General features: G+C 39.6%; 1 protein-coding gene across 1 annotated transcript in view; it reads right to left on the bottom strand.

The window, feature by feature from the left end:
* The window catches only part of FBLN1 (fibulin 1), a 119,329-nt gene that overhangs the window by 53,753 nt on the left and 51,516 nt on the right, over nucleotides 1–14,060 (bottom strand). Inside the window, exons 3-4 of the mRNA XM_035888514.1 lie at nucleotides 12,433–12,532; nucleotides 4,445–4,580 (exon numbers count right to left, since the gene is read on the bottom strand). Coding sequence (XP_035744407.1) covers nucleotides 4,445–4,580; nucleotides 12,433–12,532 — 236 coding nt within the window. The remainder of the gene's footprint in view (nucleotides 1–4,444; nucleotides 4,581–12,432; nucleotides 12,533–14,060) is intronic.

The raw sequence follows: 14,060 nt of genomic DNA, 5'->3' as shown, positions 1-14,060 counted from the left end.
AACATTTTCCTGAGGCATCTTTCTCAAAGTTTTTAACATCTGTCTATTATTTTGTTAGATTTCCAATTTTCACAACCATAAATTAGAAGACAGAAATGAAAACTGAGCTGAAGATTCATTGCTTGACTTAAGCCTGCATATTTTTGATAACCAAATCTTATTTAAGTTATTGAATACAGCTGATGCCTTGCCAAATTTCGACATTATATACTTCTGAATACCCTCAATGGCTTCTACTGTTAGGCATATGAATTTACTCAATCTATTTACTTGTTTTGTCACACAATGCTCAAATTGGGAGTTACAGAGTTTCTCTGGATTTTTTTGTGAAGAGTGACCATTAACCTTGCCATTCTTGAAGTGCTGAATAACCTTATGTTCTTTATTTCTTCCAGGTTGAGCCACCACTTGAAAGGCCTCTGTCTCCAGCTAATGTGAATCTTCAAGTACAGAGCTTGCTAAGTCTTGCAATGTCTGTAAGAAACTGTATCTTCATTTAATATAATTGTATGCCTTGAATCATTTGCTCTAACCTGTATTTATTCCAACTGTGCATGATGCATCTTGATTTAACATCTTGATAATAACTCATGTTGCTATACCACAGCCAGAGATGGAAAGTGTCAAATGTTTTCTTAACTGATGTTTAGGGTAACTAGCTTTTAATACTGACCCTAGAAAATTCTGCACTGGTGGTCCTAAAGGCTAACATCTCTTGTTCAACTAAAGAAAAAAGATGGAGAAGCTGTTGAATGGCCTTGTGCTCAGAGCACACTCACGACTCTGTAAGACTCACATAGGTGTCCATATATCTCACCTATGAACTTGGAAAGTCACCTTTTCTTTCAGTTCTCCCACTGTGGAATGGCAATAATACAGCAGTGATAAGGCTAGTTTAACTCACGTTCACAGAGCACTCTGGTATTCTGAGACACAAAGCAGTATGTCATTGTAACTATCACTATCCTGGTAAAATTAATCTCAATATTTCCTTTTTCACACTATTTTTTTCAGGGTTGTTAGCCTATTCTGTAAGACTTTGATCCTTTAGTCCAGAGTGCAGTCTAGACTTCATACTAGTTCAGTTCATGAAGTGTTTGCAGCCACTTCCCAAAGGTTGCCAGCTGCCCAGAGTCACGTTGCGATGACCATTCACCCATTTGCTAGAACCATTGCTTCCTTCATGGGTGGTACAACCTAATGATCACACACTTTCACTGCCTGTAAACCTTTACTTCTTAAGTGATCCTGATAATAATTTCAAACATTTTTTTCTTGGCCTCTCCACTGTCATTAGCCCATGCAGCTTCAAAGCCATGCCTTGATCTGTGTGTTTGGATAGAAAGCCATGTCCTATTTGAAGTCCTACGATCCCCTGACTGCTTCTATACCTTGCCTTCTCACAGAAAGGAATAAAGATGGAAGGAGTAAAGGAATTGTTACATATGACAAGTTTGAAGATTTATTTTTGGTGTGATTAGGAAGCACCTGAAATTTCTTTCACCAATGAGCTCTCTTAATTAGTTAAACTTTATAAGAGTTCTTTATTATTTATTATCTTTATTATTTATGTCACCATTTAAGGTACCAGATCTGGAAGGGTGAACCATGCATTAACATTGCTTTTGCGTATCTGTCCACAAGAGGTCTCTCGCTTGCTGAAATCCAGACTAACTAGTAGATGCTATGAAAAACAGACTGAAAAAAATACGAATAACTCAAAGGAATTTTTCAGAACTTTTGAAGATCTGAACAAAAATTAAAAAATGTTCACCAGTCCAAAGCAATAAAACTTTTGTGCTCACCTAATATACACAACCAAAGTACTCTTGACAAAACTGGGGAGATCAAGCTGTATCTTGATCCTTGGAAAAAGAAAGTACTTGTGACAAATCTGGGGGAAAACGTCCAAGCACCTTAAAGAAGGTCAAAATTCTACAAGCTTCACTCCTTTCTGCAGGGCTGTTGTGGTAGAAACACTCATAAAACCATTTCTACATCTCCTCTATCAGCAAGATATCTGGAAACTGATCATTGTCTTTTATGAAGATTTTAAAGATTAACGATTAATTTTGCATCTGTTTTTTCAAGGCATGAAAAGCTATGCTTCCAAAAAATTGCAGGAGTAAAATTATGCCCATTATTACCTATGCCTACTGCCTTTAAGTGTAAAAGTTGAGGCAAGTGTTGTCAAAATACAGTCTTTTTATCTTCTTTCCAATCACAGGTTTTGGATTCAAAAAAAAGATTAGCTGCCTTGTTTGCTGCAAAGTGCTGCGAATAATCCTATTAATTTAACTACTAAATCACTCTGCTTCCTTGAAGGAGACAAAGAGGATCCCAAAGACTTCCCATGCTACCTAAGCTGAACTAGAACGGACCAACTTAGGCAAAATGAGATTCACGCCAATGTGAGATGGGCTTGGTGTGAATGTAAAAGTTTACCACAACAGGACACAACTGCCAGATAAATTGTATGTCTCAAGGTCATCAGATTAAAAATGTATTCAACAAAAGAAATGATGAATTGTTCACTGATATGAGATCATAAGTCATCTATGTCCATCATGGATCAAAGAGATTATTTACAAAGATACTCCTACAGCTACCTCAGTGCAGTTATTAAGTGTAGGATATTCCTATTAGGGAATGGGCGGGCAGAAGTGGCTCACAAGGATTAAATAACACTGACTATGTTTATACCAGTAAATTAAACAGGGACAGAACATGGGCTCAGGCATTGTCCTGCAACCATCTGTAATGTTTAAATATTAGCAAGCTCTAATGGCAACTAACATCCCCTCGGACAATGAGGAAGCATATTTTGGGGTTAGCACAAGCCAGCGAGTGTTCCCAACATGCACTGTGTTTTGCAGAGGAAACACGTCAGTTACGTGACACGAGCTGTGCTGAGCCATTTATTCCCAGGGCCAGAGCTCAAGGCCAAGTCCATTTTGTTTAATAATACAGCTGTCACCACAAAAACGTGCCATCTTTAAAGCGGTCTGGCCATTTGAAAAAAACAACATTATTAACTCTTCTTCCTCATGCTGACAAGCCCACATAGGGAAACATCAGTCAATTGACAGGAAAGTGGGTTTCCTTGAACAGTTGCATTCTGGTTTAGAGTTGTCCCATGGCATGTGTTTAAATTAGTTCTGCTATTATAAATCTGTCTCTGGTAGCAAGCACTTAAATCTGCAGAGTACTCGCCATCGCAGCCCTTGTCCATCTGTTCATAGCCCTTCAAAGTACTGACATGGAGGGGTAAGTATTTTTTCATGCCACATCCAGATCGGGCTGGACAGGCTTCTAATGATACAGGCTGCAGAGAGGAATCTCCATGCCAGGAGAAGGGCATACCCTGGATGTGGTCAACAGGTGAGGTATGTCCCCTCTATGGGACACACTCCACCGTGGGACAAAATTACACTGCACATGCAGACAGGTTTGTGACAACCCAACAACGCCAGCCTCATCAGCATGTGTGGATTATTTCACAGCCCTGGCATCAGCGGCATCCTACTGCCAGGAACATGATCAACCTTTCATTTTGGAGAGATACACAACTTGTAAGTCAGACATCATCTGCCATCTTCTCTTTTTTTTTAACTGAATGTACCAAAACATTCAGTATTTTTGGCAGTGGGCAGAAGGAAAATCACTCTCATCTATTTTCATGACTGCTGAAAGAAATACATAATAGGACCAGAGCTGTTCATGACTGGGTAATGATCAAGGTCGTGATCTTACTGGTGGAACTTTCTTCCAAAAACACTCTGCAGAGTGGTATGAATATGTTCGCTTTCAAGAAAGGAGAGACAAAGATAGTAATAAAGGTGGAGGGCAGGGTACAGATTAACTTAAGATGCCAATGATAGGCGTTTTTATTCTAATACCAAATGCTATTATCACAAGCTTACAGATGTCTCCATTCAATTGTAAATCAAAGTCATGTTAACTAAGGACATGTACATGAGCTGGAATTGTAAGTACGCTGAGAGGATTAACTTCAGTCCTACCCCTTTGGACCACCAATACTGAAAACCACTGTGTTTGACCCTAGGCCATGAAGCTCTAATGAAAGCTAAAGTCTGAAACAAGACTGAGTTTCTCATCCATCCCTCCTACAGTTTTGATGTCTTCTCTTCATGCAAAAGTAGTTTTCTAGCCAATTACCCGTTCAAGACTTTCCTCCCTTTTGCATTCAACCCTCTGCTTTTGCTAAAATATAATGAGACAGTCTGCTTCACTCAACAAGGAATTGTTTCTCTCAAAGAAGCACAAAGTGGACAGCCTTAACAGAGACACGAGGTGTAGGTGGGAGAAAACGCTTCATGTGCACCAAACTGAGTATGGTGACCTTCAGGGTCAACCCTTGGTACCAATCTAGACAGTCAATACCATTTCTTAAAGACGAACAGGAGTAGCTCTAATGTCTCACCTTAAAGTATTCAGCTTCACAGGTGGAATTTTCACCAATATGAGTGTCACACTCCTCACGCACGTTGGCAAATTCAATCCCATCTGAACAGTACTGCTTCTCCAACTGGCTGTGGCAGCACTGTACCTGAGTCATGCTGACAAAAGGGTGGAAGCAATGGGAGAAGAATGTCATATATAGGTAAAGAACAGATAATGCAAGTTTTGACAACTAGCACTTGTACTAGTCTCATGGGAAGGGGTTCCTGTGGGCATGCATTTTAGTTAAGAAGTAAAAATATTCTCTAGGAGAAGGCAAAAATGTCTAGGTGATATGTTTTACACAGTTAAGGTCATATGTTTAATACAGTTTAACTGCCTGTCTACCTTGCATCATTTTTTTAAGCAAATGGATAACTTCAACCACATTGGCCACAGGGCTCAAGCCCTCCAGGACTTGCATTCTTGCATATTTTGTGATAGCTGGTGGCTGAACAGAGGATGACAAGAACAAAATCAGTGCTCTGACTGATTGAAGGGAGAACCGTAGAATCGTTTAGCTTGGAAAAGGCGCTGGACACTGTGGGAGTCTGTAATCCTATGGCCAGTCCACCCTGGCACCTGCTACCCCTTGCTCAAACAAACAGGTACGGCATGTTGAAGGAAGGTCACAGTGTTGCTCTGTGGGACAACTGGAGATATGGGGTAAAGTAAAAATGCTGAGGGAAGTCATAGCAAGAAACGGAGTGGATTGCAAGAAGGGGAGAAGATAGACAAGGGAGAGAAGAGTATTGCAGGGCAGGAAGATGTGGAGAGGAGACAGGATATAAAACTACAGGATACTCAGCTTTGTTACTTCCACTGCTCATAAAATCATTCTATTTTATCTCAGTTTCAGTGAATAATTTGAAAAACCCTTCCTGTGGAAAACAATCTGTGTGAGGAGACTTTAAACTCCTCTGATCCTGTTGCTACTGCCACTTGCATGAAAAGCCCATTCAAGGAGATATCTCCCCTCTCTCCACATTGTTTTTATGTGCCACTTTGCCTTGTTGGGTAGCGTTGTGGGTGGATCTTGCTGTTTAAAGCTCTTCCACCGCTACCTCCTGTAATAGACACTGGGAAACAAGAGAAAAAAAGAACAGTAACAAATCAGATTACACATTCAAGGATATAAACATATCCATGTGTTTTGCGATAACCCAGTTTCACTATGAATGATGTTACCTGAGTTGCTAGGGGGAAAGGAAACTATCCCAAAGGCAACCCAAACTGATAAATTCTATTTATAGTACAACAGGGGCACCTAAAAGGCATGCCCTGATCTGTTAGAGCTCTATTAGAAATGCACAGAAAAACCCTATAAATGCACTTTCATACCCATTGACATCAGAAACCTTATACATCTTACAGACCAAAACCAGAGTGCATTCTCTTTACTGTTAAGAGTGTTCACCTTTTTTTTTTCCCCCCTCAACTCCAGTTATTTGAACTGATGAGCAAATCTTTTCAAGGGTTACCTAGAAATACATAAAATTACGTAAAGATATTCAGCAAACCAATACCCTTTACTATTAAAAATCCTTTATTTACGCTGTTGGAAATTTTGGAAATACAAGGAAGAGGGGTGGGTTAGTTGCACCACTGAACTACAGGCTTCTCCTGCTGTCATCTGAGGTAAGTGGATTCCCATGCATCACCTCTGGAGGAGCTTCCCTGCTCTTGATGACCACAGGATGAGCTTCCAGCTCCCAGGCGGCATGAGGGATTCCCTCAGCTCTAAGGCCAGACCATCCAGTCTAGCCCGCTGAAAGCAGGGGACACATGGACAGTGGGCTCAGATTCTGCACCTTTGTGCATACTGGTGAGGTGAGGTTGTCAAGCTATGTTCCCGAAGATCCCCGATTCTTATTTATTAGATTTTAATGGTCTGACTGTGCAGTTCTCACTTGGACAAAACCAGCTATAAGATTTCAATGCATAGGAACAAAACCCAGGATAAGTTCATGAACAAATTATTCAAAAATAGACTCTAAAGTCATAGCAAGAAGTTAAGCCCAGGACGGTAACTTTATTTGGCAGAATATTTGAAGGTTTTGATATTTGATTTAGTTCCAGTTTGGAAGAATGTGTAGCTTTTTTGTTGCTGAAATTCCCTCTGAAACAGAATTTCCATTCCCTGCCCAGCTCTGGGGTGGTCTGACTGTCAGGACTTTGGAAGCCTGTAAAACCTGAACTTCAAGCCCAAGAGTGCGGGAGTTGAGACTTTCCAGCTCCTTTAGTCCTCCAAGTCTTGTTGGGGAGCTAGATATGTTAGCCACAGACAAACAAACAAATAAACAACAGCAGGCTTTCAGTAGATCTGTTTGATTTCCAGTGTGGCTTTTTTTTTTTTTTTTTCAAATACAAGTCATCTCTTTGAAATCTCTGACAAATTGGCATTTTCAACCAAAACAAAAAAGTTTCTCAAAATGTTTCCCACAGCTGTATTCGTAAGTCATGTGGCCCACCCCAACTGTAATAAGGAATTAAACATCAATTGAATACTAGATTAAAATACCATTTGTTCATTCTCAGAACGACAACAATAAAACCACACTTCATTGCCCAAATCCTAAGTGAAGTTGCACTGGTAGCAAATACTGCTTGAGACTGTGAACACTTGTGTGGCTGTAACAGAGGTAGAAATCCTTGAAAGATGGCAGAGAAAAATGCTAGAAAAAATCTGCACAGTACTGGTCTTCCAGCTGCAATTTAGCCTGCCCAGCTGACCATCCTCTTCCCTTTGCACACCAGCCAACGTGCTGATGGTCGCTAGAGCGTACCACCACAAACTCTTCAGACTCCAAGACTTCTGAGGTGAAGAGCGTATCTCCCTGCCTTTGCCAAGTTATGGCTGTCTCTCTGGCTTAGACCCTAATGCAATACATACCCACTTTCTACTTCACAGCAGAGTAAAGGAGCCATCTCTAATGGCTAATAGGACATCTAGATTTGTCTCTTCATGTAAAAACTTTCAACTCCTCCTGTGGAGCATGCCTATTAACTTCAGGTCTATGGACAGCTTACAATACTGGTCTCTAAAAAGAGAGAAAATAGAGGAGTACTTTCCTCTGCATGTTTGGGGTTTTTTAATTATTTCTAATAATTAAAAAAGACAAAGGCTACTTCTTTCTTATCTGCCATATTCTGATTTTCAGTTTAAATAGTGAAACAGAACTTTATCAAAATAAAGAGGTATTTGCAAAATGGCTGAAATCTTAAAACACTAAAACCAGAATCTCTAGGAGCATGAGGCCTCATAACTGACATTCACCCAGGATATTTCAAGTAAAATCATACATTTTCTGGTTTCTGTGAAAGATGAGCTTTATTCATTGCTCACTAGCGAACAAAAATCACCCAGACGTTTAAAACACCCCTATTCTTTGTGCAGATGCTGATCTAAAATTAAAGTTATTTCATTAGTAGGTAATTTGATTATAAATCAAGTTAAGAAATCATGGTTTATAGTCTCACTTTGTTAAAATTTAACCAATGTTACAGATTTTAATGGAATACATTTCCAGCTGAAAAGCTACATGTCCATTTACCTCCACAGTCCTTTCACATTTATTATTCTCCTTCCCAGAGGATGCACTCCTAAACCAGCACAGATTTCATAATCACCTATTTTTCCTTTCATTTCTTTCCATAAAAGCATTAAAATTTAACTTTGCTCTGAAAACAATGTCTTTGTTGTTAGCCTAATTTCATTACCCTCTTCCTCCCTCCTACTTACTAGCCTGTCTTCAAACTATGTCAGTGCTATTCATGTGCACAGTGGAAGGCCTTTGACAAAAAAAATGTATTAAAATTAAAAAGGGAATGATTCCACTCCAGAATTGTTTTGCAAAAACAAGCTGGGTCTTCCAACCTTAGTCCTTTCAGTTTGCAGTTTAACATGCAACAGAAATGAACTTAAGAAAATTAAGAGCAAGAGCAAGACCTGGTATTGTAAGTGACACAATATGACAAACAGAAATAATAAAGAGTGCCTCAACAATGAAAATATATGTATTTGAGCATGTGTTATAAATTAGCAGGGAATTCAAGTAAAAAGAATTGATTCGACAAACCTCAACATTAATCAGCTGCAATCCGTAAACAACTTTGTAGTTTACTTAATAAAAGTTTTCTTGAAGAAAACGAGTAAAATTATATTGATATCGTATATTATGTAGAGAAACAATGCTGATAACATTGCAGCAGAGAAAGGACCGAGTCTGACATTATTCACAAAGTGAAGTAAGCAAGGTATCCTAAATGAGTGGCAATAAAACCCTGACAACATAGCAGACTGTTCTATCCCTCTGTGAAGCCAAAAATCTTAGTGACTGTGAAGCACACCTAGCAGGCTACAGAGGAGAGATAATAATAAAGACAACTTCTCCAAAAATAACTTTAAGCAGCTTTTTCAGACATAAAACTGTCACAACTTTGATGTCCAAAATCTCAGGCTCTTCCAGACTTATAATGACGTAAATCAGTAAACATCTATCAGCAGCTAAGCATCTGGTGCCTATCACTCCAAACACTCTTGTCTTACTACATCCTTCTGTTTCTGTCTGAATCTGTATCCAAGTGCTGCCACTTGTCTCTGCTTGAGAACACAGATCGCCTTTTTGTTCTGTTTTCGCACAGCATCTAGCTGTGTTCTGTAGCGTCTTCTTTTATGCATTTTTGCAACACTAATAATAAATAATGTTATTCCCAGTGTAACCCCAAGAAGACTTTACACAGTGCTAAAGGCACGCAATTCTCATATGGAGATATGCTGTTTCTGGCCCAGGAACTAAGTTCGCTTGCTAAGAGCTCTGGGCTGAGGAAACTCTTCCTTGTGAAAGGAAGAAGATGTATTGGGCACATTGAGTTCCAAAAATAAATGGCAGCTGTTTCCAGCTGCCGTGAGTTTAACCACATCACGAGAAAATGGATGAATGGGCAAAAAGCCGCTGTTATGACAGCCAAAGGTATCATTCATTAAAACCCTACACTCGTATTTACTGAGTCATGAAGACACAGAGAAAAATACTGTCATTTTCCAGCGTGATAATACCATGAGGTACACACATTTGTGGGACAAGCAACCACAGTAAGAGATTGCAGGCATGACTGGACATGGGAGCCAGGAGCCTTGTTTCAGGTTCAGCACAACTGAGTAACAGGAGCCAGATGGATCTTAGAAACCCATGTGAAGTCCAGAGAGAGGTCTGGCTCACCTCTGGTGTAGGACAAGAATGTGAGCACATCTGCAGCTTGAACTGCACCACATTCAGCAAGTGATGCTCACACAGATGGCAAATCCCTCAACCGCAAGAAACTTTGGGGGAAGGATCCTAAAAAGATGTTGAAACCCAACTGTCAGCAGACTTGAGAATGACAGGGCTTGCGTGGAAATCCTTCTTGATTACTGTGAATGCACTTTAAGTGGCTGGGGAAAGGTCAAGTGGGCGCACTTCTAGTTCAATAAGGTAGCCTGTTCCTCACATGAACAAAAGAAAGGGCGGTGAGGGAAGCAAAAGAAACCCTAGTAGTGGGCTTGCTTTGAGGGAAGGACTGAATCTGAGATGTCATTATGTTACTGCTATTCCAAGCAGAGGATTCAAAAACAGCATGCAAATTCCTATAATGTGTATTGGGGAAAGTACTCACATCCAATCTGTTCTGTCTTGTGCGATCTTTGCACTGTAACCAAGCTCAATCAGTTTTACTTCACTAACTTCATCAACTCTGCTCACTTTACAACGTATCTTTCCCTTGCATTCAACTGCTAACCTTGCAAACCCAAGCTGAAATACGCAGGGCAAACAGACCTCCCTCTGGCATGACGTAATGCAGGTTTGTACACCCAGGAGGCCATGTTTTTTTGAAGTGCCCAAAGTCAGATGATCTACACTGCCCAAACCGTTCCACACTAGACAGTCAAAAGATCCCAGCTGGGGTTTAACCGACCACACAAATGACACCTATCTGGCCCCCAGTAGCTATGCCTGCATGCAGGTGTCTAAATAGGAAGCAAGTTCTTTTGAAAATCTGGAAGCAGTAAGGCAACATGTGCCACATTCTCACCTGCCTTGATCTCAGCAAGTGCAATGAAGCTGGTTTCGGTTTTGCTTGCATCTCTGTGCAGTAGGAATAAATGTACGAAATCAGTGTCATTACCCTCATGCGCCTGTGAAGGCGATCATGCCCCCTCGCTGTTCATTCTGGCTCCGGTTACACCAGCAAGTAGGAGTGAAATTTGGCCCTTACTTTTGTGTTTGAAATGGCATCATAAAGTGATTTTTCTGACCTCTCACAGACATGCCAGTTAGCAATCGTAACTGGAGTAAAGTAATATTACTGTTAAAGAAAGTAGTCAAAGGTCCTAATTTTACTTACTCATTTTTATAGTGAAGCAAAGCTCCAGGGCAGGCTATATTTATTTATCAAACAGTCATGAATAAATGCGACTGAACTGAATTTATCCACTTCCTTTTTTTTGTTAGTAAGTCTGCATGCCTCTCACAGAGTATGTGCATCTACCCATTTCTGATTTACCATGACATCACTGTAATTTTCTTAATTACACATCAGTTATGCACAAAAGCTAGATGAAGTATTAATACACTTTTTGCAGTCCCTATGAAGTCCTAGAGACTCTCTAAAATGGCAATCTTTAAAAGAATAAATTACATTTACAGCAGAATTGCAACTCACATTAATCAAACAATCATTAAATCATCAAGATTCTCACTCCCAGATTGTTCAATAAACTTGGTTTCCTGTTTTTCCTGCCTCTGTTCTGTCTGTAACCCTTCTAACTCTTCAAGTATTTCCTAAACTGGGATTTAAGTTCTATCTGTCAATTCTTCTGCATAAGAGACTGCTTTCTATGCCCATATACATGCAAAAATCAGAAAACATGGACAGACTTACCTGCAAGACCCATTCTTTCAGTAATAAAGATCAATCTAACGTTTCTACAATTAGCAAGGTTAAAAATCACTTTGCAATCCATTTGAAAAGATAGAGGGGAGCAATGTAATATGTTTTAAATACAAAGTCCTCTGTGAAACTGCCCCTCAAACTACGAATCACAAAGCGTTAGCTCCACAAATTAAATGTAACAAGTGCATTTAACAGCAAAAATAACGCAAACTATGGACATAAAAAATACGAATGTCCCAATCGTATAAGAGATTTAGTATAAACAAAATATTAGTCTGCAAGTAATTTTAACATTTAACTTCATTATTTCATTCGCTACATTACATAACAGAAATTAGTATCCTAGTAAATGTCAGTAGAATCAAGAAAACTATTTGTTAACTAAAGGTTACTATTTTCTATGGTCAAATGCGTTTGACAGAAGTCAGACACTCTACATAACCAGCAATCTCCTTGACCTAAGCTTTAAGTTCCCCCATCCAGCAATTCAACTGAGAACTGCAGGACCATTATCTGTATGGCACCACACAGGAGGACCACATGGGAGAAACAGTTTTAAAAGACTGTCTTGCATACATACATATGTACGTATGCAATCTATAGATCATTCACGTACAGCATCTGTTGTGTTTCTCAATAAACTTTTGTCCAAGAATTTGGACCATCATTGGGCTAGATTCACAATCTGTATAAACTAAATAAGCTTTTCTGACATTAGGGGAGCCATGCTGAGATGTACTGACTGTAGGAAGAGTCCAAGAACTGTGAGTACAGTGGAAAAACTTCTAAGAGACAGTACATGACAAACAGATTAAAGCTGCATGACTCTACACAAGACCAGCAGCAAAAAATTTAAAGGACATAATAGAAGAAAAGTAGGTACTCAGTAGGTACTCCCCAAGGCTAAATGTGGTCTTGAAAAACTTGGATTTAAGAGATGGGTGCTTCATGTTCTAAATCAGCTACCATACCTGCCATTCACATGGTTTTATATGAAAATATAAACTATATTTTAATATATAATACGTAACCATATACCTGCATTCTCTGGCCTCAGATATTAACGGTAGATCAGTACACATTCTGTTTTTATTTGCCCATTCAATACCCTTGTCGCAGCATTCTTCCATTGAAAGATCTGCAGAAATGAGGAAAGAAAGAAAAACACAACAATATATTTAATACAAACTTAGTAAATGGTATTGCATCTGCCAGTTTAAAAAAAAACCAAAAACAACCAGAAGAGAGTCAGTTTGTTTTCCCCTCCTTAATCCACACACAGAATAGTGCACCCATCCAAAAGGTAGCCATGGCCAAATGAAGCATCCATTAGCACCTTGCAATCAGCCCAAGTGCTGAAGGTATTCCGTCCTCGGTGAAGCAAACTGCAGTTCCCTTTAACCTCCCACATAAAGACACAGCCTAGGGACTGATACTACAGCAGAAAACAGTTCAGATAAGAGTCCTAAAAGGATCCTTTATTACCAAAAGCAGCAGTAGCAATAAGCAACCTTTTAAAATCTTGAATAATACAGGATAAATCAAATAACTGTCTGATATGAAAGACAGATGAATATCATTACAAGTTAATTTGCAGAACTATTTTTTCCTGAGGTTATTATCCAATTAATCTGTTTTGCTCAAAAGTGCATCTCTAAATGCAAAAGTATTGCACAGAGGGACAGAACGGTATATGGTATTTTGATCACTTAACATGTGAAAGAAAAAATAAATATAGATGACAGTTGATACCAACCCTGACACTAAAGGGAAAAGCATACTGAAGATAATTATTTGTGCAGAGTATTTTTGCAAAAGTCTCTAATTTAATAAAATTAAATGCTGTTAATGAACTGACAAGCACTACAGGTTTGCTTCATACTCCAAGTGCAAAAGTTCACTGCACAGCAGGTGTATCAGAACTTGGAATAAATCATGAGTCACATTTTCCTATTAATTATCTCGTAGTCCGGACACTGAACAGGTCCTTGTATAACAAATACGCAATCTGTTTAAAAAACCATCTGATTACCAAGAGGAACAGCTTTCTAAAGTTTTCTCTTTGTTTCCTAAGTTTTTTGACTGATGGCCCTGACAGGCTGCACCCGTGAGTGCTGAGGGAGCTAGCTGCCATTGCCAGGCTACTCACAATTATCTTTGAGGGGTCATGCAAATGAGAGAAGTTCCTGAAGAATGGAAGAGCACAAATGCCCCCCGTCTTCAAGAAGGTCAAGAGAAAAGATCTGGGAAACTACAGGCTGGTCAACCTCTTCTTGCTGTCTGGGAAGTCTGGCGAAAATCCTCCTGGGAACAATGTCCAAAGACGTGAAGGACAAGAAGGTGATCAGGAGAAGTCAGGTTGGATTTATCAGGGGGATATCATGCTTAACCAACCTCATAGCCTTCTATAATGAGAATAACCATCCCTTGGTGGATGAAGGGAGAGTAGTGGATGTTGTTTACCTTGACATTAGTAAGGCTTTAGACACTGTCTCCCATAACACCCTTGTAGACAAGCTGACAGTGTACAGGTTAGGTAACTGGATAGTGAGGGGGACTGAAAACTGGCTGAATAGCCAGGCCCAGAGGGGTGTCATCAGTGGCACAAAGTCCAGTTGGAGGCAAGTCACTAGTGGTGTACCTCAGGAGCCAATACCAGTTCCAAC

The sequence above is a fragment of the Egretta garzetta genome, unplaced genomic scaffold, assembly GCF_000687185.1.
Source record: "Egretta garzetta isolate BGI_Z169 unplaced genomic scaffold, ASM68718v1 scaffold81, whole genome shotgun sequence".
NCBI classification, from domain to species: domain Eukaryota; kingdom Metazoa; phylum Chordata; class Aves; order Pelecaniformes; family Ardeidae; genus Egretta; species Egretta garzetta.
Note: the sequence above shows the minus strand (reverse complement) of the source record. Positions and strands in the feature narration are given on the sequence as shown.